The following is a 24,213-nucleotide window of genomic DNA, read 5'->3' on the forward strand; positions in this document are numbered from 1 at the left end:
TTAAGATATCATGCAGACCTTTCAATAGAAAGACTTAGAAAGAGTCCCAGGAGTCTTGATCATAATAACGTCATCAAAATAGACAATCCTAGTCTATCAGTTGTTAAGTTCAGCGGCTTTTGATCTTGTCGATATTTGATTTTTTTGTTTATTTAAGCATTAAAAACATATAAAGATTGGGCCAGAATGCCCTGGCACATTCATTACTTAAATATGGTGAGGGGCCAGCATTTCAGTGGTGGTGAGATCCAAGTCTAGCATATTTTTCTGGATAGCCTTTCTTTCTTAGTTGCATAAGTCACTGAAAGCTCATTACAAAGTCAACAGAAAAGAGAATCTCCTTTGTTCACCAGGCGACTCTCTGATTTTCAGTCTGTCATTATTTCATGAGCTTGAGGCTTTTTATAGAGCAAAGTGGTTGACTCCTTCTGAGTACATATGTTTGGTAGCACTTACTTTCCTCTTTGAGAAGAGAACTAGAAACTTAGAGAGCGACTGAGTTTTTAATCAATGTGTTTAACATACATTCGGATGGCAGCTATCTCTCTCAGCCATCTTACTCTTCTAAACATTACACTTGACCCTATCAGTCCACACTGCAGCTGCAGTGCACCTCCTCAGGGGTGCATACTGAAGCTCACCTCCTCAAAGGGGTGGGGGTAGTGCACACCTTCTCGGGGATGTATACTGACTGCCACCTTACCATTGTCATCCACCACTCGAGTTTGGTCCTTGCAACAGTCTACTGGCAGCCCAATAATTTCAACTTCAACAAAAGGGTCAATGATCTGTATTTTAAAAAGAGGAAATGTTATTGCCAGTATCACATGCATCCAAGTGTTAATTACTCTGAGAACAAACTAGTCAAATATTCACACTTCAGTAACACTTGATTTTTACTACATACGTACTAAACGAAATTATAGGTCCAGGTATGGCACATTTAGATATATGAGTGAAGGGTGGCATTTAAACATTAAATTCTCTTTGCCAGTATTTGCTAATGCTACCCAAACTCTCACTCAAAGAACCTACAATTTCAGTTCAGGGAGCATACCCAACTAAAGTTCAGCCATGCACAAAAGCTCAGACAAGTTGCAATCACAGTGGTCAAACACTGGAAGCAATTTAAATGTCTATCATTAGGAGGAGGGCTACATTATGCCAATGTCATAAAATTAATTTGATTTTAGAGAATTATTTTTTATCTCTGACAACTAAAGAAAAAATGGCAATAAAAATTGTATGTGATTCAGTTGAAAAAGAAAAAAAATAGGACAATTTAGGATACTATGAAAAGATTGGATTATATGTGTTATACTAGACAATATTGCATTTTGTTATAGTTTTAAAGGAGAACGCCTTTGTTTTTGATCAGCAAGCAGTGAGGTAATCACAAATGACTATGAAGGAAAGCAAACAAATATCCCCCAACATACTTATAAGATACGTATATATGGGGGCACAGCACAGCATGTGTTATAAAATTTACTAATTCAATTAGTGAATTGAGGAGAAAAATTCATTGTATTGTTCTTACAACTTTTCTGGACCTAAAGACTTCTTAAAATGAAAAGCTTGAGAGATATAGGAAATGTATATTTCTTTCTTTAGACATAAAGAAGTAAGCATGAACTTGCTGGTTATACCAATTAACTACTCCTCCTGTTGAACAGAAAGCAGGCGGTAAAAGCAGGAAAGGAAAACAGTGATGAGCCTGTGGAAGACGGTGCAGCAGACATGGAGGCAATGATCCTGTTTGATACTTTCCTGTCTGAGAAGTAGGGCGCTGTGCTATCTGTCAAAAAGTGCAGAGAGGTTGGAGAGAGCCAATATGAAGAATGGGATGAGGCCAGGAAGGTGAAGTGTGTGTACTACAATACTGCACCACACAGTACTGCACACAGTGCAGATGAAGTATTCACAGTGGTGTGAACATTCGGAGCTGTGTGGCCCCAACCCACAAGATCCAAGAGTGTTGAGAATGTGGAGCGATGGGTCAGCCTTGAGAGCAGCACATTGAGACAAGGCTGTCCATAGGAAGAAAACAAAGGGCTACCGTGTCCTGCAACAAGGAGACAGCAGCTGGTGACAGTAACATGTGGCCAGAAAGCATGAAGCCAAAGAGTAGGCATCAGTGAGGAAGGCTACTGGATATGTGGGATTTGGAAGTATGCTTTTGGCCACGTTTCTGTCAATAATGACCTTAGCCTTTGTTCTTTACATCTTGACATTGGCACTGCTAGCACGACTCTTGACCTGTGCACTAGGATCACGCCCTCAAGACTGCAGAACAGGTAATACGTAGAGACAAGAACTATGTGAGACTATCACAAAATCAGCTCAGGCCTGATTAGTGGAGGTCAGTGCTCACTTATAAACTCCCCACCGCTCCTCCCCCACACAAAACATCTGTACCCATAACACCAAGAAGCAGTGAGATGATGGCTTAAACACAATCAAATCATCTTGAAATTAACTAATTGGGCAGTCAGGTGTAGCTTACCTCGCCTCGGTCTCCAAACATAGAGTCAGGGGGTTTGGGGAGTTGCTGTCCACTGATCACTTTCAGTATGAGCTGTTTTTTGGGGTTGGCAGGAAGTGGGTCACCAGAGAAAGGATTGAATGTACCTACATCAAGTAAAAGGAGAGGTCAGTAGCATAGGAATACATATACATATATACACAGTCACATACATAACCATACAAGCACCCACACAGCTTAAGCTTCTCAAACAGAGGACTAACAGCATCAGTTATTCCAGTGTTTGCTAGAACGAAGAAACTCTTATGTAATCATCAATGTCACGTTCTGCAGAAGCAGCAGCAGCAGGTGCTTCCAGAGCTGTGGTTTCATTATTCTCTGTGCCAAAAAGTCAGGAGATGGGCTACTATAAAGCAAATGTCTATGATGCAATTGTGACACAGTTAAATAATTGTTTATTGTGACACAAATAAATAATTTGTTTGAATGCCTGTGGCATCAAGGAGGACAGTTATATCAGATTCCAATAATTTGCTAAGCTATCTTGGGTCTAGAAAAAACAATACAAGGAACAGAAAGAAAACTTGAAATTAAGTAAAGAAGAGAAACTTTATTGAAGTGGAAATTTCCAGTTTCTTTGCAGACTCAGTTGTGTCATGTGATGTTTTTTGTGGGAGTCTCGTGAGAGGGCATGTGGTCTTTTGCTAAGGCAGACATGTGAGAAGATGTTTTGCTGAAACAGGTTTGTGAGATGTCATGTGATGTTTTACAGGAGCTGATGCTTGAGAGAGCATGTGATGTTTGGAAAGAGTATAAATGGAACCCCATGAACAGTGAGAAGATGCTCTTCCATTGCTGGGCTATACTGGGCTTCACTTCATAGAAAGAAACACGTCAAAGGACTTCTTGTGGTATTCTGGCTGACTCTTGCCACTTCTGCTTACTCTTGCCAATTTGGCAAAGCCTTTTGGTTTCTGCTGGACCAAGCTACTGCTACTGATTCGTGTTTGGTGTTTGCTATTGTACTGGACTGCTGGTATCTTGACAACAAACACACCCCCCCCCCAAAACTACTTACCAGGTCCACAGACCCTTTTCCATTAACCTTCTTTCTCCCCTACTTGTAGTCGGTAGGGTAGAAGGGAGGTTGATGTATTTAAGAACCCTAAATAAAATAGGTTTATAAAAATCTAAGCATACACTTTATTTTCTAACTCAGTGGCTAATGTTCTTGTCGTGAAGCCTGATGACCTGAGCCCATCCCTGGGGCTCTTCCCAGGTGGAAGGAGATAAAAAGACTCCATAAATTTGCCCTATGACTTCTACTTACATACATATAAGTATACATGCCCACATTAATAATAATAATAATAATAATAAATAAATGTAAACATGTACATAGTGGGGCTTCATCTGCTGTTTATCACAGATGCAGCTATGAAACTGGTACTTACCTTTGCACATTTGCTGGGGCTTGAGAATGTAGCCACAGTTTCCATTTGCCTTGAATTTTGCTCGATTTATCTGCATCATTCGCCCTTCAGATTGGTAGTTCAGAGCCACTGTGAAAATTGACCATTTGAGAGGATTAGAAAGAACTCACAATTGGCAAGGTAGAGAGAGAAGGCAGAGCACTGCTCCTCTCGGGTCATACACACCTAGCTGGCAGCCTGCATTCCAGTAGGGCAGAGGGTTGAAGTTACTGGAATCAATGCGGTAGGCAGAAGGGTAAATCCTTGTGAGCTGTTTTTGGTTGTAGATCATGAACTGCTCTGACTTTTGCTGAACCACTTGATGTGCTCTTGTTTCACTGAAGGACAATACATTCCCTGTGGTCCCTGACAGCCAAAGAAATAGGGAAAGTGGTAAATGCATCAAAGCCAATCCTCTTACAACAGGCTGGATAGTGCCAGAGCCCACCCTTGGCCCAAAGAAGTGGGTCCCACCTGTTAAGTTAAAGGCTTTAGACATTAAATCTATCAAAGACCATTCACAAATTAAACCACCCCAGAACCAGAATGGGTTCAGAGTGATTCACCTATTACGTGGCAAGTTATACGTAGAGGCACAGAAATAAAGTGACGGGAAAAACAGAACTCAGAGCTACCCTGGCTGGTGGCAGCTCATGTATGCTGTCTGAACTCTCCTTAGGACAGGAGCCACTATAACTCACTGAGACTCTGCTGCTTGTTGAAGCAAGAGAGAAAAGTATCTTTGCCCATCAAGTTATGCTGCAGTTGGCTAAAGACAGAAACTTTTAGACCAAACTTAAATAGGTATAAACAAAATTTTACACAAAATTTGATATTTAAGAAAGTAGAGTATAACCAACTCCTGACCAAGAAAGACTTCAAGATTCCATTCTTAGGACTCTGTTACCAAGGCAAGGCAATATAAGAACTTCATTTGCTAAGGTGCCCCATTATGAGTTCTCATATTCTCCCAGAATTGGATTGTTTCGTTGATTCATGTCAGGAAGAGGCAGGACAGAATGTCATTTTGTGCATGATGTAAACCATCTCTTTTGCAAAGAGACAGGTGACAGTGAATAAATCAGACACTAAAGATGCTCTTTAAAAACTCATATGCAGGGCTGAGGAGCTCACTCAGTGACTGCACACTTGCCATGCAACTATGAGGACCTGAGTTCAGATATCCAGAGCCCAAATAAATGCCAAATGGGTGTGGTGGCCTGTCTATAATTCCAGCTTGAGAAGGTGGAGACAATGGAGCCCCGCAGTAATTCAGCCAGCAAGACTAGCCTTGGTGGTGGCCTCTGGGTTTGACTGAGACACTCCACCTCAGAGAATAAAGTAGAAGAGCAAAAGAAGATGCTTTGAACATAAACCTCTAGCCTCTCCATCCTTGCATCCTTGGGACTCCCTATGCATGCCCAGCACCACGTGCATGCTGTACACACACAAACATGGATATACACACACACAAGCAACACATATGCATGGATATGAAAAATATAAAAAGCACATATGAAATAGATGAACTAGATGACAACCTTAGGGGGTCTAAGAAAAATGGAGGAAAAAAAAGGCATTTTGATTAAAAAAAAAAAGATCTTTAGTTTTGAAGGTGATTTGACTACACATGGAGCCAATCAAAACCTATTTGGAAGAGAGGCATAGGCCTATAATGCCAGCAACTTGGGAAGCTAAGGGAAGATTCCAAGTTCAAGAATTTCCTGAACTAGTAAGTGAGTTCAATGCCATGCCAGGAAACCTCAATACTGTCCAAAAAATCAACATAAGAAAAGATGCATGGACATGATTCAGTGGTAGAGCATTTTCTTAACATGTATAAGGCCCTATCCCCAATCTCTAATACTACTAAATAGATTTTTTTTAAAGTAATGTTTCAGAAACAGAGTAGACTATCCATCTAGACTTATAAAAAAATACAAAAACAGAGAGAGGTAAAAATACATATTGCCTGCACCTGGGTCCCTGCTTGAACTATGAAACATTGTCAGTCCAGAATCTACAGATGAGATTATGTCTACAGCTATATTCCATTCAGCCAATCCCTCTATTAATCTGAGAGCCACAGGCAGTCATTATTAAAAGAAACCATCACTTGCTAGTTGAGAGTCTGGAGGTTTCTCTTATTCTCACAGATGGTGTCCATTTAAATTTTGTATAACGGCCATTGTTTTAAGAAGGAATTCAAACCCAGGTGGAAGAAAAGTTATGTGGAGTAAAACTTCAAACATCTAACATTCCCCATTTGGTCCTATCCATTTCTTGAGCCATCTCTACAATGCCACAGCTGTTACAATCCTACACACTTTTACTAAAACCCATATTTTGGGCTCCAAATGCTTACTCCCATGTCCACTGGACCTATTACAAAAGGCCACCCTGAATAAAGAGTAGGCTTGCACAGAGCCTCTTTTTCATTCAAACTAGGGGAGTGTCTGAATCCATGGAAACAAGGAATAGAATTTAGGTTGCTGTGCTCAGACCATATGCCTGGCATGCCTGTTGGCAATGTGGTTTATCAGGTATCTATTGTCCTTGGGGCTACACTCCCTAGGCATTAAAAGCCTGCAACTGAGTCAGTGACACTCCACAACTGGAACTTGGGTTAGTCAGTGCTGAGAAGGAAGCGACAGGAAGACTACAGTTCTTAACCTAGTGATTTCTCTAGCATGGGCCCTTTCCTTGAAGATAATTATTAATATGTATTATTGACAGAATACGTGAACAGAGTTTACACTTCTCAACGAAACTATAATTGAATGCATGCACAAGTTCTAATGGGGAATACTCTGAATAGAGTAGGAGAAAATATACTTACAGACCAAACCCAGTTCATATGGAGCATCAGTGTAATCAATATCTGAGTTATTTTTCCTGGTTCTCCACATAAACAGATATGCCATACTATCACTAAGATGAGCTTTTGTATTAAGCTCAAATCAGTTAGTAGTTTAATGGGATTGAGTTGCTTTGCACAAACATAAGGAACGTACTCATGTATTCTTTAAGGAATGCTCATTTTGTGTCTTTTAAGAAAGTAAAAACAAACCAAATAAGTTAAAGAGGTAAACAGTACTCAATATTATATTCCCAAAGTTCCCAGACTTGTGATTTCCAAAGGTAGCTTATTAGTCAATATTGTCATTCTGTAAGCCTTCAACTCCATTCAGCTAATCCCTGTATTAATCTGACAGCTACAGGCAGTCATTATTAGAAAGCACCACTTGCTAGTTAAGAATCTGGAGGTATCTCTTATTCTTACAGATGGTGTTCATTTAAATTTTGTATAACGGTCATTGCTTTAAGAAGGAATAGAAACCCAGGTGGAAGAAAAGTCATCTTTCAATAAATAGGAGATGTACTTATGGACTTTGGCTGATAAAAAGTACTGAGTGAAGAGTCTGAGGTCCTTGAGAAGGAGGGCCTTGACCCACGCTGCTGTCTTTGTACTGACACCACTGAGATGGTGGACATTTTGATTTCCATTCCATTTCCACTAAAATTAACATTGATTGAAATGCCACAGGACTATGGTACTTCAATAAACACTTAGTAAAGGAATGAAATAGAAGACGAGGAAAGAGCACCTAGGAGACTCAAAGCTGAGCATGGCTGTGCTGGACCCTCTCAGCTTGATGTGGTTGATGTAGTTGGAAACACTGAGACGGGGCTGGAGAGATGGTTCAGTTAAGAGCATTTGTCAAGAATCTGTGTTTGGTTCCCAGCACTACATGGTGGCTAACAACCTGAAACTTCACTTCCAAGGGATTTAGTACCCACTTCTCGACTCCTTAGGCACCAAGCATGCATGTGATACACATACATACATGTAGGTAAAATATTCATACACATACAATAAATAAATCTGCTTAAAAAGAACAAAGGAAAATCTATGAGAACCAATGACAATGAACTACATCTATTCTTTTTGTTAAAATTTCAGCCAGTGAGTTAAACCACTTTATTCAAAGTCAGAATATTTAATGAGAAAATACAGTCTCTCCAGGGTATTGTTGTAGCTAATTAACTTACTCCTTCTTCTGGTCATTTACATTTGAAATGGCTGGGCCATCTGTGACCTGGTTATGAAGGTAGGTCAGGTCACCACAGTTCGAGTCCTGGAGTGAGACCTGGCTCTGATGCCTTTGTCTTTTCACCATAATAAAATCCTCCACCCTACAGAAAATTTTTGCAACCTCTAGGCAATCAGGCACCTACCAATAATCAACGAAGCCCCACATGTGAGGCATGTGAGCTCCAAATCATGTGAGCTATCATCTTCCTGACAAATGGGATACAGTCCCGCAGATCAGGAATGATCGGATCAATGAAAACATGAACTAGCAATGACATAGAAAAGTCAAGCACGTGGACCAGGGTGAGAGATTCTCAGGCCTTACCATCATCCACAATATCCTGGGCTGCCACGGAATTTGTGTACACCACCAAGTCCGAGAGCTCTCTGCAGAGTTTCATGGTCCTCCTTCGACGGCCCAGCCTGAAGAACACACACTCAAGTTAGGAGTCTAGAGATGGAAGGGTTGTGAGCCTCTGGTTGCGTCACCTTCCCTTTTAAAAGGATGAGTAAGTGACCCTCCTTGGGACTTAATGGAAGCAAGACAGGAACCCAGGTCTGATTACTCATTCGGTACTTCTCCTATGTCTATAGCATCTTGCTACTGCAATTTTGTTCAGGCTTCACTGGAAATCAGTCTCTCAGAGTCTTCTTGTGAAAGCCTTTGTTCTACAGCTGCCCAGCTCAGGAGTCATCCCAGGAAATAGAGCTAGACTGAATTTGTATAGAAACATGTGGGCCACAAAACTTAAATACCTAAAAGAAAATAAATCAAATATTCCACAGTGGTATTTTAGAAATATAATCAGTAGTATTTTTAGATATTCTTTGAATGAAATATGCACTGCATTATATGAAATCTGTATTATGTAAAATATTCCATTTTCCTAGGTTCCTTCTAGGTTTTCTCCTTATAAAACATTCTTAGAACCTTCACTACATCCTTATATCTCCAACCCCTACTCTTTATCCCAGAAAAATGTCCACAGGCCACATCATTGCACACACACACACACACACACACACACACACACTTCTCTTCTAGAGGAAATTTAACTATCAAACTCGTATCAAACTCATCAAAGCTTGTCAACGCCATTCAATAATAAGCACACAAGATGATGAGCAACATCATTAGTCAATAGCCAAGTGCAAACAGAACAAGAAGGCATGATGACTTATATATTAGGGTAGCCATAACTAACAAGGCAGGTGAGTGAAAGCCTTATACGTAGCATATACATAATTGGTGCAGTTCCTTTGGCAGTTGGTCAAGTGAAGAGTTACATTGTTCCTTAGCAATTCTACACCAATGGCAAATCCTGTACTTGAATATGCATGGCAACATATTTAAAAAAAAAACAATAGAGTGAAAGCTACCAAAAAGTTTTCCAACTACTGAATGAACACATAAAATGTAGAGTAGCCACATGGCTGGTGGTTCAGCAATAAAATCGAAGAGAGGACACTTATGTGCTACAATGGGAGTGAAGCTTGAAAACACAAAACTGAAAAGAAGAAGCCAAATATTTTTAAAGTTAAATATTGACAAGTATAAAGTCTACAGAGAGATAGGAAGTATATTAGGGAGAGGACAGTGACTACTGCTAGGTAGATTATTTTTCTTGGGATGATGAAAATGTTTGAGAACTAGATATTAATGAGAAAAACTGAACAAATCAGAAAGAAACCCTCACCTTGGTGGTGACATGAGATATCCAATCAACCAAAGAACTACGAGCAAAGTGTTTCTTACATGGTTCACTTTGTCAAAGAGGCATTGATGCAAGCATGGATAAAAAGAGTTGAAAGAATGGTTGTGTATCCTTTTATTATAGAATTAGGAGAACCCTGTAGCCATTGGTGGACCTGTGAAAGGCTGATGATTATGAGTCAGTGTGAGATCATGTTTAAAATTCACAAGCAGAACCCCCAAAGACATGGGGGCATGGAGACATTCTAGACTATCATCCCTTTCTACACTTCACCCCGAGAGTGAATTGGACTAACCCAGTCCCAAGGCACCTGACATGCTCAGGCTCTCAAAGGTATTAGGGACAAATCTCTAACCAACTCAAGAGCAGCGTGTCACCTGATCTCATGCAACACCTGTAAAGGCATCCCATTGAATGCGTGAAAAATAATGTGGCTTTCAATCTATCCCTTCCTTAGCTTCTGCCAGACACTTTGATTTAAAAATTGTTAGTAAGGATCTTCTGAAAGGTGTTCCTATCTCCCCTATACCTTTTACTGTAACTAATATTCAAATTTTCTGTACATTTCTTCTCTGTCCATAATAACAAGTGTATAATGTATATACATCCCATTAGAGCTCAAATAAAACTCTTCTTGAACACTGATGCTGAATTTCTATAAGGCCTTTATGGCTTTAATTTCTCGATTCAGTAAAGAAACAAAGGTGTGTGTGGGGGGTGTGGGTGTGCATGCACATGCATGCATATTCTCTCGTGTATGTCTCTCTGTCAGTCCATCCATACCTATCGACCCACTCACAATATGGTTTATGTTCCTTTGTGACTGCCAGGGAGTCCTGATCACACTATAGATCACAACTGGGCTCTGAAAACAGTCATCATGAACACTATTGACAATAGCTTAAAAAGGGGAACAGAGTCCTTTACACACCTAGTATCCCCCCTCTATTTTCAGATCATGTGTTTAGTCTTGCTTTACTTCTCTGAATATTATAGCTATTATTTTTCTGTCACATGAAGAGCTGGCAAGGATTTTCTCCAGACTCTCTTACTGAAGACACCATACATTCTGGTTGTAGGACATGGAGAAATCAAGCAGAAACTATCTGGAAGCTTCCTTCTTGCTGAGCAGCTTCCACAGTGCTAGCATATGCTCTGCAGGCCACTGTGGGAGAAACATCAATATCTTACCCAACTAAGGACCCTGTACTAGGCAAGATATGCTCACTGGTGCAGTAGTGGCGTTATTAAGTGTGGGTAACCAAGCGTGCCAGTTGCTTCCTAAGTGAGTTTGAAGACTTTCATGAAAGGGAATATATGTTGGCACTATAAATGTAATAAAAGCTGGATAGCTGAGGAGGTCACAGACCTTATAGGGAAACTACTACTATTGTTTTGCTAACAAGACAAGTAGCCAAATTGCTATCTAACTATTCATGTTTGTAACCGTAGAGTACTGCTGCTCCCAGCTTTGAGCAGAGAAGCTTCCTTATGTAACGGGCAGAAGTTAATAGAAAGACTTGCAACTCTAAGACCAGAGAATTAGTGACTGTTAAGTGTTTTGCTCTGAATGAAACATCTCTATCACCCCCTCCAAGGCTTAGGGAACCTGATGGAAGGCAGGGAAGAAAGAATGTAAGAATCCGAAGATTCAGAGGAGTGTTATGAAGCACTGTCTTCTGGCTATGAGGTGGCCATTGCAATTATAAAAACACAGCAGTTATGGATATCAGCACAAGACCTGCACTAGACCTTCAGCATTCCATCATGGACGAGGGAGGGGATCATGAGGTTCTACCTCTCCCTGAGGAGTAACCGGCAGTTCAATGGTTCTGGGAAAAAGGGAGTATCCCTTTGTTCAGTGGTGGAGTGACGGACAAGTCTCCCAAGATTCAGCAAATGACCCAGTACTCATCCTCATGTCAATAATCCCAATTAATCTCAATGGGGGAAAAAAACAGACATGAAAGTATAAGGAGGCCATGTTGGGAGGAAAGGAGTGAGCAGGAGTTGGAAAGGGCTGAGAGAAGGCAAGGATGGGAAGATATCACCATAATACATTGAATTTTACTAGTGTAAAATTGTCAAAAATAATGAAGTGGTAGCTAATATATTTGACCAGGTCTTTAATGGAGTTGGAACCTACCATGCTGATCTGAATTCCTTTAATGCTTTTGTGACCTTAAGAGATGGAAAGCTTACCTTGTTCAGCATTAACGATGGTGAATGGAGGAGTAAAGACCTCGTCTGGCTCTAAGCTTATAAGTTATCCTACCTGTCAACCCCTCTGTCAGTCCTCTGTCCATCTCTGCACAGGCCTCCCTTCTCTGAAGGCGCCTTTCCCCTGACCCCTACTGCAGTTAGCACTTATTCAGCACCTCACTGGTGCCACGTTTGCTCCGTATAGCATCGCTATCTTGAACTTCACAATTCCCTCCCACACCTTACCATGTACGCCTCATTCTCTAGACACACACATACTAAACTAAGCATACTCAACTAAAGCAACCAGGATAATGGAAGGGGGAGGTTGTGGGAGTCTGGGCAATAAGCATGAAGGTGCTTTCTTACCTGTACAGCTGGCCTCCCTCCCTGCCAGGATTCTGAAGGATATCTTCCTCATCGTCAGTACTGTAGGACTTAGACCGTGATTTTGTAGTTTTCTGCTGAAAAAAAAATCACCGTAAACTTACTAACTCACCTCATTAGGCACATTCACAATATAGAGATTAGATTGATTTTTTAAACATACACACACTCTCACATGCACACATACATATACGCACACACACATGCACACACATGGGTAGGGGTGGGGTAGAAGGTGTGCACACAGAAAGAATGATCAGCCACTTGTTTCACCATTAAATAAAAAAAGGACAAATCTATAGACATCCTTATATTATACCAGCAATGCAAAATTTAGAATCTCATGTGCAGAAGCCAATTTCTAAGCCACATAAAATTGAGATCTTAGGAAAATTTTAGTTGTGTACTTTGAAGTTGTCCACAAGAGAGAACCAAAATTAAAGTATCTATTTAAACAATTAAAGGAAAAATGTCCTTAAGTATAGACGCTTACTGTTGATAAGTGATAAAAGGCAAGTTTGGTTCTTAAGACAGATTTGTATTAAGTTAAAAACAGAACAGCAGCAGCGCACACTCAGACCATCATCTAAACAGATTGCTCCGTTTTCAGTTTGTGATCTATTTTCTCTTTGAACCATAAAATAAAAATTGCTATTCATAGGACATGAGCTAAAGTCTCCAGAATTAATCTGCTGTCTTCTGGACAGGTGTTTGAGGGGGATGTGGTTTCAACTCCATACTGGACACCACTCATTATTTAAGTAACAAACAAAACAAAAACAAACAAACCAAAATAACCAACAAAACAAACACTGGAGACCCCCGTCACTGTGGGAAGCCTCGGGACCAAACATGCAGCTCCTCCAAAGGCTAAGCTTCTGGAAAGTATGCTTTGGACATCTGAGGAGAGTACCCTGAAACACTTTACCTGATGAGCCAGGATTGATTTCCTGTATACCTTTATTGGGGTATCACATATATTTGCAAAAGGACAAAGTTTTAGGTGTGCAAGTGTATAAAATGATGATTTCCACAATGTGGAAGCACTCAAATAAGGAAGTAGAATCGTACCTGCTCCCTAAAATCCTTCTGCTCTTCCCACTTAGTCCTTACATCCCCTTAAAGGTAATCACTATCCTCAATCACTATCATAACTTCTACCTGATACCATTTTTTCACACAGCTTTGAATTTCACACAAAGATGCTCGGAGTGCACACACTCTGGGTTTTACTTCTTTAGCTCAAATAATGTTTGAAAGATCATATCATTGCCCATAGATATAACTGTGTCCTTTTCATGGCTGTTCAACAGTCCAGCTGTGAATATAGATTTTAATCGGTTCTATAGTTAATAAGCATTTGGATTGTTGATTACTTAATTCATTACAATTGTGTGTTCAACTGTTGTTTCCATCTCTGTCATAAACCTACGAGTGGAGCTGCTAGGGAGAAACTGTCACACTGTATACCACAGTGGTTTCTGTACCCCAGCAGAGTATGTACATGTCGTTCCATATCCCAATGCTTGGGTTCTGAGGTCTTTCTATGATGTCAATCATGGTGTCCATGGAATCATAGAATAACTGATTTGCACTTCCCAGATGCCTCCAAAGGTGAGTCTCTTTCCCCTGCCATGTGTTATCTTCTTTTGTGATCAGTACTTTTAAGCTTTTGACTTTATTTTGTTTTTTAGAAATGTAAACTATACATCTTACTTATAGAAATGATCAAGAATTCAGAATATAGTCTTTTGTTGGATATGCTTATTTCAAAGACTTCTAAAATACAACTTGAATTTTGATACTTTTGATTAATAGCAGTACTAAATTTCAAAGTTGTTCAAATTTCAAACTTTTCTCTTTTTGATGTCCTAAAGTCGTCTTCAGCCATTCCAAGGTCATCACGATACATTGCTGCCATGTTACCTACAGGATCTTCAAATTAACTGCATTATGCACATTTACCATTCTTAGTGTATACCTTGTGTTTCCCAAAGTTGGCCATCAGGGATCGCCCATGGGACTTCTTTCCACTTTCCTTCACATCCAGGTTCTGCATAAATAAAAGCATAATGGAAAGGTCTTTAAGACTTTTTGTTCTGCTTAGCTCTGGCAGATAGCAAGGTGATCCTCTCTTTCCTGGCTTCATTTCTTCCTACTTCCCACCTCTGATATTTCAAACGTGGCTGTGTCTGATGCCAGAAGAGGGATATTGTCATGGATGCCAGGACACAGCAGCTGTCCAAGGCTTCCCAAAGCTGGAGTCCAGCTCACAGAACAGCCAGCTGTGCCAGCCCTCAGTTACTATTTACCATGTGCCTAAAATCAGAAAGTGGTATTTTGAATATCCTGGGTAGAGAGAAATCATTTCTAGCTAAGAAGAGTTTTAATTTTGGAAAATAGCCAGAAGTAGGTAAGAGCCACATCTGGTAAATGCAGGAAAGCCTCACAGTGAAAACTGCTGTTTGGGGTTTTAAAGTATTAAAAATAAAACCCAGTCATATCACTTTCATTCACTTAGGGAAATCACTGTGCAGCTTATCTGTGCATTGAAACCATTGCCCTGGTGCCAAGCATCAGGGAATGACATTTTAGCCTTTGAAGGCTTCTCATGTGGGTGAAATTTTCAGGTACAGACGATGAGCAAGTCTCCTTTTGTGCTAGCCCATGTATGGGGCTGAGGGCAAAAATGCCAGTGTTTGAAGGGGTTAGGATGCTTTTTCAGCTGTTGTCCCTAAAATCCATTGTGTGGAAACCTGCAGACCCCACCCACCAAGCCATCTGGCTAAACATAGAGAAACATATGAATACAACAAGAGTGAATGAGCAAGACTCAAAGAAGCTGGAAGTACCTGCTAAAGCCAGACAGATATCACAAGTGTGACTCATGGGAGAGAAGGGAAAGAACTCAGGAGCTGGTTGGTGGAAAAATCCATCCAAAAACCAGTGAGGGGTAGAGGCTGGGGCTTACAGGATTGTTGACTCATCCTTGCCTTCTTTATGTGTGTGCGCTGCCTGTGAAGACCTAGTAACGTTGATCACTAGCTGTTCAAACCCTATGGCATTAGGAAGGTAAATACATTGGACACTGGTCGTAGGATTGACACTAATCTCCCTAAGCTAAGAGAAATAGTACTACCACCAAAGCCACTACCCTTCTCTTGGTCTCAGTTTTCTCATCTGATAAACAAAAGAATGAGTCAATTAACCTATGAGTTCCTTGGTACTTCTCAGAGCCTGTCTATGAGTAGGAGGACTATGTTACTTACTGTCTCAACTAGAATGATTTAAGAGTGAAATTGGGCACATTTAATAGAATACCAGGCCAACAGTACACAGCAGAGCTGTCTCGTGCCATCTGAAATAGAACCTGACTTGAGTTGGAATGTCTTTGCCCCATAGAAGCAGTAAGGTACAGCATACATTCTCACTTACTCTGTACTAGGAATTTGTTTCTAAAACTTCATGAGGACAAATACAGAAGTTTGAGAAGCATTCTAGAAAGGAAAAATGCTCAGAAACTAAAGAGGAGGGCATGCTCTGTTTTTCCTTGTTCAAGAGGAGTTGTCTACCTGCTTCAGGTGTGCATTTAAGCCTTCATGTGTAGCCTTGAGTAACGCCCTCACTGTGAAACTGTCTGGATCTTCTTTGTCTCGAATCTGAGACTCCTTCAACAGTGACTCCAGCTTTTTCCGTATGAAAGATTCTACCTGGTGTTCAGTGGTCCCGTTACTCTGTAAACAATCAAATCATACAAAGAATCCCCTGAGAAACAGACTCACAATACTGAGTGTATAAACTCAGGATCTCTCAGTAACCTGTAAGAAATTAAGATATTCATTGAACAAGTTTGTCCCCTCTAGACAGAAAAAAAAAATCCTCCAGAGTGCCTGATTATCAAAAGCTCGCTTTATATCAGCTGCTGTTTATGTGGCTGCGCTGATCCTTATTTTCAGCACTGTTTACACTTACAAAGTTTTATTTGATTTCATTTCACTGATATAGAATCGCAAATCTTGAGAAATTAAGCAAATTGCTTAAGATTTACAGAGTTAGCCAGTAAATGAGGTAAGAATCTAAACCATTCCTCCCTGACACTTAGAGATTTCACCAGAAGGCAATCCAGGGAAAACTTCTGGAGACTAAGCTTTCTAAATCTACCTAGTTACAATCAAGTTTTTTAAAATTGCTATTTTTTTTTAAAACTACTTTCTTCATTGAGAGGCAAAGAATGCTATGAAGTTCTAAGGGTGCTGACAATTCTGAGACAAAATTTCTCTCTCGTTTCCAACTCCTTGATGTCATTAGAGGGCACACAGTATTGACGGGTGCTATGAACCACTATTAGAATTACTTCTAAAATCATAACCAATTTCAAGGCTTTCAGAAGCAAAGCAATGCCAGTACCTCACACAGCTTTTAGATGGTCAAGGCATATCTTTCCCTGGACACCTCACACAGCACAGTGTCTAGCCTCTGTGTCTTCTCATAGACCAGTGGCCCCAGGCTCTCTGCACTGCCCCTCTGCTCATTAACTGCTTTCACTTCTCCCTTAGTCCAGATATGATCCAGTTGCCAAACTGGTTACTCAACCTGTCGCCAAAGAACATCCCACCAGAACATTCGGGGATGGTACCATTCCACAGAAACAAGTCTCATATTACTTATTAGTAGGAGGTTGTTCTATCTGAACCCTGTGGATAATACCAAAGAGATAGCTCTTTGATTCTGAATGTATTTCACAAAGTCCTATAAGAACAAGGCAATATAAACATCATAGGATTTTAAAAAATTAAAAAGAACACCTATGCCATCAGGGACTGCTATATCTCCCTACTTATCTCACATACATTAATGTGTTTAAGATAGTCAATTAACAATGAATAACACCCATTAGAGAATCAGGCTCTGAAGGAGACACAAAGATGAAAAAGAGCTTGCACTTGACCTCAAAAGCGCACATACCAGACACAGGGATGCTGGGAAGGACATACCTTTCCTGCTAGATGTTGGAGGATGTTTTTGTGCACTTTGTATCAAATGCTGATTTTTGTGCCCAGAGGTCTGGTTGCAGTCTGGACTTTGGTATTATCATTATTATGTAGCATCTTCTGACTCAATATTCTATAAACATTGTTCTACGTCATCTTCTGATTGGTTAAATAAAGACCTGAACAGCCAATCGCTTGGCAGGAGAAAGGAGTCACCATTGGGACATGGATGAAGAAGGAGGTCAGGGCAAGACTAGGATGGCAGGAAATGACCACATGGCTGGGAAGTAGGCCAGGCCAGCATTGTCAGATTAGAATAGCTCAGAATTTTCCCAGCTATAGTGCCTGAAGCTTTTAATAAATATAAAAGTCTCTATGTTATTATTCAGGGCAAAGGTGGGCATAGAAAGCCAAACTTGTACAGCTGTGTGGGTGAGAAGGCCCCAGAGCAAAGACTGACTAGATAGCTAAGTGTTTAACTGATGAAGAGAAGGACATCCCTGAACACAAGAGTCAATCATGTCCTTTGGCAGTTCTGAAGAGAGGGAAGTACTTTGGAGGCTGAGAACTTGAAAGCTAGAGATGGGGCAACTAAGAGTCCCACATAAATAATACTTTAGGAATAACAGCAGTCTGGGAACATATGTCAAAGGAGAACAGGAGTTTGCAGATAAAAATCCAGACAAGCCAGTTGCTGTCACAGGTACTAAATAGTAGCCAGGCAAGGGTTCTTGAGGATGGAATAAGAATTAGAGACAGTTTTGGAGGAAATTCATAGGAAGGACAAACCTATAGTCACAGTCCTTGGTGTCATAAAATAATTGCTCATACAGTATGAGACAGGCATATGGGTACCACTGATATACAGAGGACAGGCACCTCATCTACCTGGGGAATTCATCTTCTTGCCATGAAGAAACATGAAATAAGATATCTTTAAAAAGGAAACCGTTGATACCCTGTGATAGCTGTAACAAATGACTCCAACTTAGCAACTGGAAACAACAAATTCACATTAACATTAGTCAAGAAGACAAAAGTTTGGAGCAAAGTAGGGCCACAGTCCCTTTGGAGTTCAAGGTCCTTGTCCCTTCTCACTTTGAGCAGTTCCCTACATCCTCTGGCTTGTGAAAGAGAGCATAGCAATAGGTACCCATGTCTTATGTTGTCTTCACCCATGTGTACCCATCCGTTGGTCTTCTCATCTTAAAACATTTGCCACTGGATTTGGGCCCACCAGGTTATACCCAGGACATACTCTTCTCAAGATCCTTAACTGAAGAGAGTTAGGATTTTGCCCTTGATTGGGCTTTAGCATACAGGAATGTTCTGGTTAGTTTATCTTTTATTCAGACCACTAAAGCTTTCTCCATTATCAGCAGCAAGTCTGCCTCACTTTCTTCCCACTTGTGTATTTACCGGAGTAGCACCTCGATTTTCTTCAACAACCTTTCCTTTGTAACTTAGCCAGCTGATTAGAGTGGGAGGCCTTGCTCTCCGACTGTCTGTCTCTGTGCCTTTTTCCCTGAGATTCATCATCCCCAGCTTTGATCTGAAGGGACAGACATGCAACTCTTCCTTTTGCCTGAGCACTTGGGGACTATTGTAAGGCTTCAATTAACCTACTTTTGATACCGATGTGTGTCAGGGAAAACCCTAGCAAAACCCAAGCAGAAGAGACCTGAGTAACAGCCAGTTAGTGAATAGTTCAGAATACACATATTCACAGGTTGCGTGAGTTTCTGGTGTCATCAAAACAATGAGAATACTAACATCAAATATCAGGGGTCACCACATACAATGACAACATAGTCATCAAACTTAAAATATTGTGAGAATTAATAAAATATGCCTCAGAGACACAATGTGAGCACATGCCATGGGAAAAATGAGCTGATAAGCTTTTTCAGTGCAAAACTGCAGCAAATCCACTTGTAAAAAATGTAGTGTCTTTCAAACATAATGAATCACAGCTCAAAATACAGTATGACTGACTGTCTGGAAAGTGTAAGTATGACTCTGTACCAGAGCATCTTACAAAGCAAGGTCCTTTAACAGCCCATTATCTAAACCACCCAACACCCTCAAAGCTAAGAACTCAGTTCTGCCAAGACCCACTCAAAATGAATGACACAGACAAAGAAAGACTCAGAGCTCAACAAAACATAGCCCTGTAAATGATGAGAATGGGATAAGCCGAAAGGATTCCCAAGCAATGCAGAGGCCATTCCCTTTGCACTGTGGCAGAAAGAGACAAATTCTTGAGTTGAGTTGAGGTTGGGTTGGCTCATATTTTAAACAACCACAATTCCTACTGTAAAACATGGGAAATAGTCTGAAACCCTCTGCAGAACACGTTGAATATATTTCACTTAAGGTCATGAGTGGACCCAACAAAAGAGCTGTATGTCTCTAACTCCTTGTATGTTTGATCAAGTGTGCTTGAGGCTGGAGGGAAGGTTTGTAGACACAGAAAGGGGGAGCTTGCAAATAAAAGCTTGCAAGAACACCTGGAATGTTTAGAGCCAGTTTCAGAGTGCTCCCAACACTGTTTTCTTTCTTTCCTTGCTCAGGGTCTCACAGAAAGCTGGACACATGAGGAGCTGGACTCTAGGCATGTCAGCAGAGCAGGACTGAAACTACAAAGCCAAGGATGGTGGGAGCGGGTGGAATCGCAAACGGCTAACACAAGAGCTATCATTATTCACTTCACATCCTCTAATCCTGGGGATTTGCAGAAGGAATGAGAGCCCTGCCTGGTGATCTTCCTTTCTTTCTGTGATTTTCATCACTACGAAATTCGCAGCCACAAGGAACAAAGAAATATGCAGCTGAGATTTCATTACTATATTATCATTCAGTCCTGGAACCCAGCAGCATCACTAAAAGAAAATTCAGGCAGATGCCGACCTCAATACCTATCTGCCACTGTGCAGCTGTGGCAGAGATCAACACTGAGAGCTGTGTGTGTCTTGATCTTTTGTTTCCCTGGGTCCTAAAGAGGATGCTGTGGTGACAAGGTGGAGAACAATCCTTTAATGTGATCAGGATCAGTTTCTCCCAGGGATGTAATTAGGGCCCTAAATTCAGTCTTCTGAGAGATCTAGGAATCTCTTTCATCCATCTGTCCATCCATCCATCTGTTCATCCAAACATCCATCCATCCATCAAAATAATAATCATCATAATAATAATAATATAATAACACATTCTCATTTTCCCACAGCACATCTTTTCTAAAGAGTCATTTGGAAAGGAGAATTTGCCCTACACAAGACTAGAAAGCAGCAAGAGAGAGATTGAGCCAGAGAGTGCTGATGTTTCACTAAACATCAGAGTCACTAGGTCAGTCGTCAAGATTCCTAGGTGACATCCAGACCAGTATCAAAATCTCTGGGCTGGGACATGAGCACTAGCACTTCTGAAAGCTCTTTGTCATACCAATATGCAGCTGAAGTTGTGGACCTTCTCTAAAAATAAAACCAAAGAACAAGATATAGGCCCATCTCAACATTCTCAAAATGCCTTTTCTTCTGTTTAGTGCTGGACATTGGTGACAGGAAGAAAAACACATTAGCTGCCCCTTCAACTGCATTATAAAGCTTCAAAGCCATTTCCTCAAGGCGCTGGTTGAAGTACAGCTGCTTTTCAGCCATCTGAGTCTGCACTGACCTCCTCCTACCAGTTTCATAACTTCCCATAAAACATGGTCTTCTTTTCAAGGATCATAGAACAGAAAGATCTAGAAACATGCAGGTCACCTTCTCTAGTCCTTGTAACTTGTTGTTAGGATATGACCTGCTGAGGATGTGCCATTTCATCTCAGAGTGGACACAGGAGTAGCAAGACCTCAAAGCCCCAACTGGCGACATGTCTGTTCTATGAATGCTGTTATATTGGAGACTAACAATGTTCATAAATCTTCTTAAAATGTCTCAAAAGAAAGATGATGATGTTGCAACTATAGTCATGGAGAAGGGAAAATGATTAAAATGTTCAGTGAAAGTCAGAGTGAACTGTGGTGTATAGTATAACAGAATACAATGGATATTACATGTGACTAGTGGACTGGGGTTCCATTTGTGCTGGAAGGCTTGATTTTGTGGGATGGGCTTCATGCAAGAGATAGCTGATATTTGTGACCAACAGCCTGGCTAAACACAGATTCAGAGAGTTTTAAGAAAAATGCAACTGAAAAACTCAACAGAAGACGAAGAAAAAGTAATCAATGAAGTTGAAATTCAGGAGTCGGAAGTCTGTGAGACCCACTGGCATAGAGGATCCCATAACTGTGAATAATGGTGAACTGGCTGCCTGGAATCAAATCTACTAGATTATTGCACTGTGGCAGAAAGGAAATTGCCCTTACATCTCTGAGCTGTGTGATTCTTGGGTCACTGAACACATTGGCTTTACCCTGTGGCTTACATATGAGCCAGATTTTCTCTATGGCTGAAGCTACAGAATAATACAAGGCAGAAGCTTAAAGGAGTCAATGACAGCAGAAAACGTTCATTGCATAAGCAAAAGAATTTCATGCGGCTTGAGCAGCTGACAGATTAGGAGAAAGCCTGTCTCCTGTTCAGCAGGTAATGTTGGGTGAGCCACTATACCTGCCATATTCTTTGCCATGCCTAAAACTTTCTCTCCATATATTAACCTGGCTAATTCTTTTTTCAGATGTTTAGTTAAATATAACTTCTAAGGAAACCCTTATGTAGATATCCCCTCTGAAAGTTGAACACGCGCACACACACACATTCACACACAAACATGCGCACACATGCTCGCACACACACAGACATACACCATTTTTTCCTTTTGCACTTACATCTAACATACTATTTATTTCACTTATTTGCTTTGTTTCTTATCTGTCTCCTTCTTCCTTTATTAATGTTTAAACCCCAGGAAGCCGAAAACTTTCATCTATTTTATCCAGTCCAATATCATCTGACATCAACAATGGCAATGGCATAGCTCCAACAAGAAATGCTTAGTAAAAATTGGTGACATCCATAAAATATCTTAATAAGCTCATGAAAGTTAATGTTCAGGGTCCATGAATTGTGCTAAAAGTTTTATGTGTTACCATGCTTTAGGTACGGCTTACTAACCTCACCACATACTTTCAACTTACAGCTGAGGTCAAGGGCTTCCTTTACAGGAATGGCTTTGTATGTCATGGCTGTTCCATTTGAGCAACCTACACTGCACACTGTTTTGTAGAGCAACCTGTTTTGTAGAAATGTGATCACATGTCTTTAATCTACTCTGTACAAAAGACAGGTGAGCTTCCTGTTGTCTGGTGGAGTATAAACTGACATGTCACAATATTCTCAAATTCTAATTTAGGACATTCATTATTTTTCTCAAAAGAGTTCAAAAATAGAGAACAAAGGTTACATAAGAACTTTATATATATATTTACCAAAAATGTTGAATATGTGTGTGTTTATGTGTGTGTTTATGTGTGTGTGTGTGTGTGTGTGTGTGTGTTAACATACTTTCTTCCTCAATATATAACAAAGAGCCCTCTGTAGAGCCTTGTAAATGGTGGTGCTCCCCAGCTCCACTCTGGTCAAATAAAAGGTCATGGCTATTTTTGTGGGATGATATTCTAAAGCATCTATTCACACCAAAGCCTAGAAAGCAGCCAAGAGACTTTGGGCAAAAGCAGAGATCCCCAGAGTTTACAGGTGTAAATTCTGACCTGTTTCCAAAGAACAATGAAATTTTATAACCAGAGGTATTTATTACAAAAAATTTAAAGGTTCTGTCAAGTATGATTGCATGAGCCAATATCCCACCTATTGCAGGAGGATCGGCAAGTTCAAAGCTAGCCTGGGCAACAAAGTAAGGCTATGTCTCTAAATACAAAGTTAAAAGAAGGCTGGGACATTGCTCAGTCATAGAGAACTTAGCTAGCAAATACCAGGACGTAGATTCAACCTTGAGTACCACAAAAAAAAAAAAAGGAAAAGGAAAAAAATAGTCTCAACAGATTCACAGAGAAACTGATACAGCTAAGATGATCTACCACCTAGATCAACTTCCCTTGGATGCAGCAGTAGATACTGCATTGTCACAGAAACAGTAGTTAGAGCCTCCACCTCCCATTTTCACAGAACAGCAGTCCCCACACCGGTGACATGCAGGGGCTTCTGCTTCCTCTATCAGATGATAGACTATGCAGCTAGCAACTAGGGATGTGGAGAACTGGATACAAAACAATGAAAGTCAGAAAACCCTGGTTTACTAAATAAGACATTAAAAAGTTAAATTATCCATAGTCTGAAGAAATCAGTTATAAAGATAGCACGTACCTTGAATGGCATAGAAAAAACTTATATAGTAACTATATTTTCATTTATGAAACTATCTAGGATTTTGTGATCTATTAGCTACAGTATTTAAGTGAGTTAATAAAAACTACTAACAGGGAAGATATAAATTCAGTTCACAATTTTTGCTTTCTCTTCAAACTGAATCTCCTCTATTTCCCTGCCTCAAAGTACTTTAAAGCCAAGAAAGAAATGTCTACGGAGGCATCAGATGTCATTAAGCTTTTATCTCCTTTGAAATTAATGTCGGTTCCTGTTGTCACCTTTGAGGTGAAGCATCAGAGTCAGCGTAGTTTAGAAGACTGTGTCTTGTAACAACATAATTGTTGAATTCAGAGTAATCGTGAATTATTCGATTACACAGTATGTACCTGGGGACACAATAATGGTACTGGTTTCCATGAAGTACCACTTTTCTGCAGAAATGAAACTATACTGTAAAGCGTGCACTGTTTGGGGCTTGTCCTGTGGCACTGAAAATCATGTGACTACTGATGGTGAAAATCATGTGACTACTGATG

At 40.4% G+C, this 24,213-nt stretch overlaps 1 protein-coding gene across 3 annotated transcripts in view; it reads right to left on the reverse strand.

Annotated features, from left to right (window-relative positions):
• Plch1 (phospholipase C eta 1) overlaps positions 1-24,213 on the reverse strand; it is a 184,820-nt gene that overhangs the window by 11,737 nt on the left and 148,870 nt on the right. For all 3 annotated transcript variants that reach the window (XM_028763496.1, XM_028763497.1, XM_028763495.1), the window contains exons 11-18: positions 15,930-16,091; positions 14,339-14,410; positions 12,340-12,431; positions 8,379-8,476; positions 4,144-4,323; positions 3,940-4,047; positions 2,507-2,631; positions 704-788 (exon numbers count right to left, since the gene is read on the reverse strand). In XM_028763496.1, the coding sequence (XP_028619329.1) occupies positions 704-788; positions 2,507-2,631; positions 3,940-4,047; positions 4,144-4,323; positions 8,379-8,476; positions 12,340-12,431; positions 14,339-14,410; positions 15,930-16,091 (922 nt within the window). The remainder of the gene's footprint in view (positions 1-703; positions 789-2,506; positions 2,632-3,939; positions 4,048-4,143; positions 4,324-8,378; positions 8,477-12,339; positions 12,432-14,338; positions 14,411-15,929; positions 16,092-24,213) is intronic.

The sequence above is a fragment of the Grammomys surdaster genome, unplaced genomic scaffold (assembly GCF_004785775.1).
Source record: "Grammomys surdaster isolate TR1022 unplaced genomic scaffold, NIH_TR_1.0 139, whole genome shotgun sequence".
NCBI classification, from domain to species: domain Eukaryota; kingdom Metazoa; phylum Chordata; class Mammalia; order Rodentia; family Muridae; genus Grammomys; species Grammomys surdaster.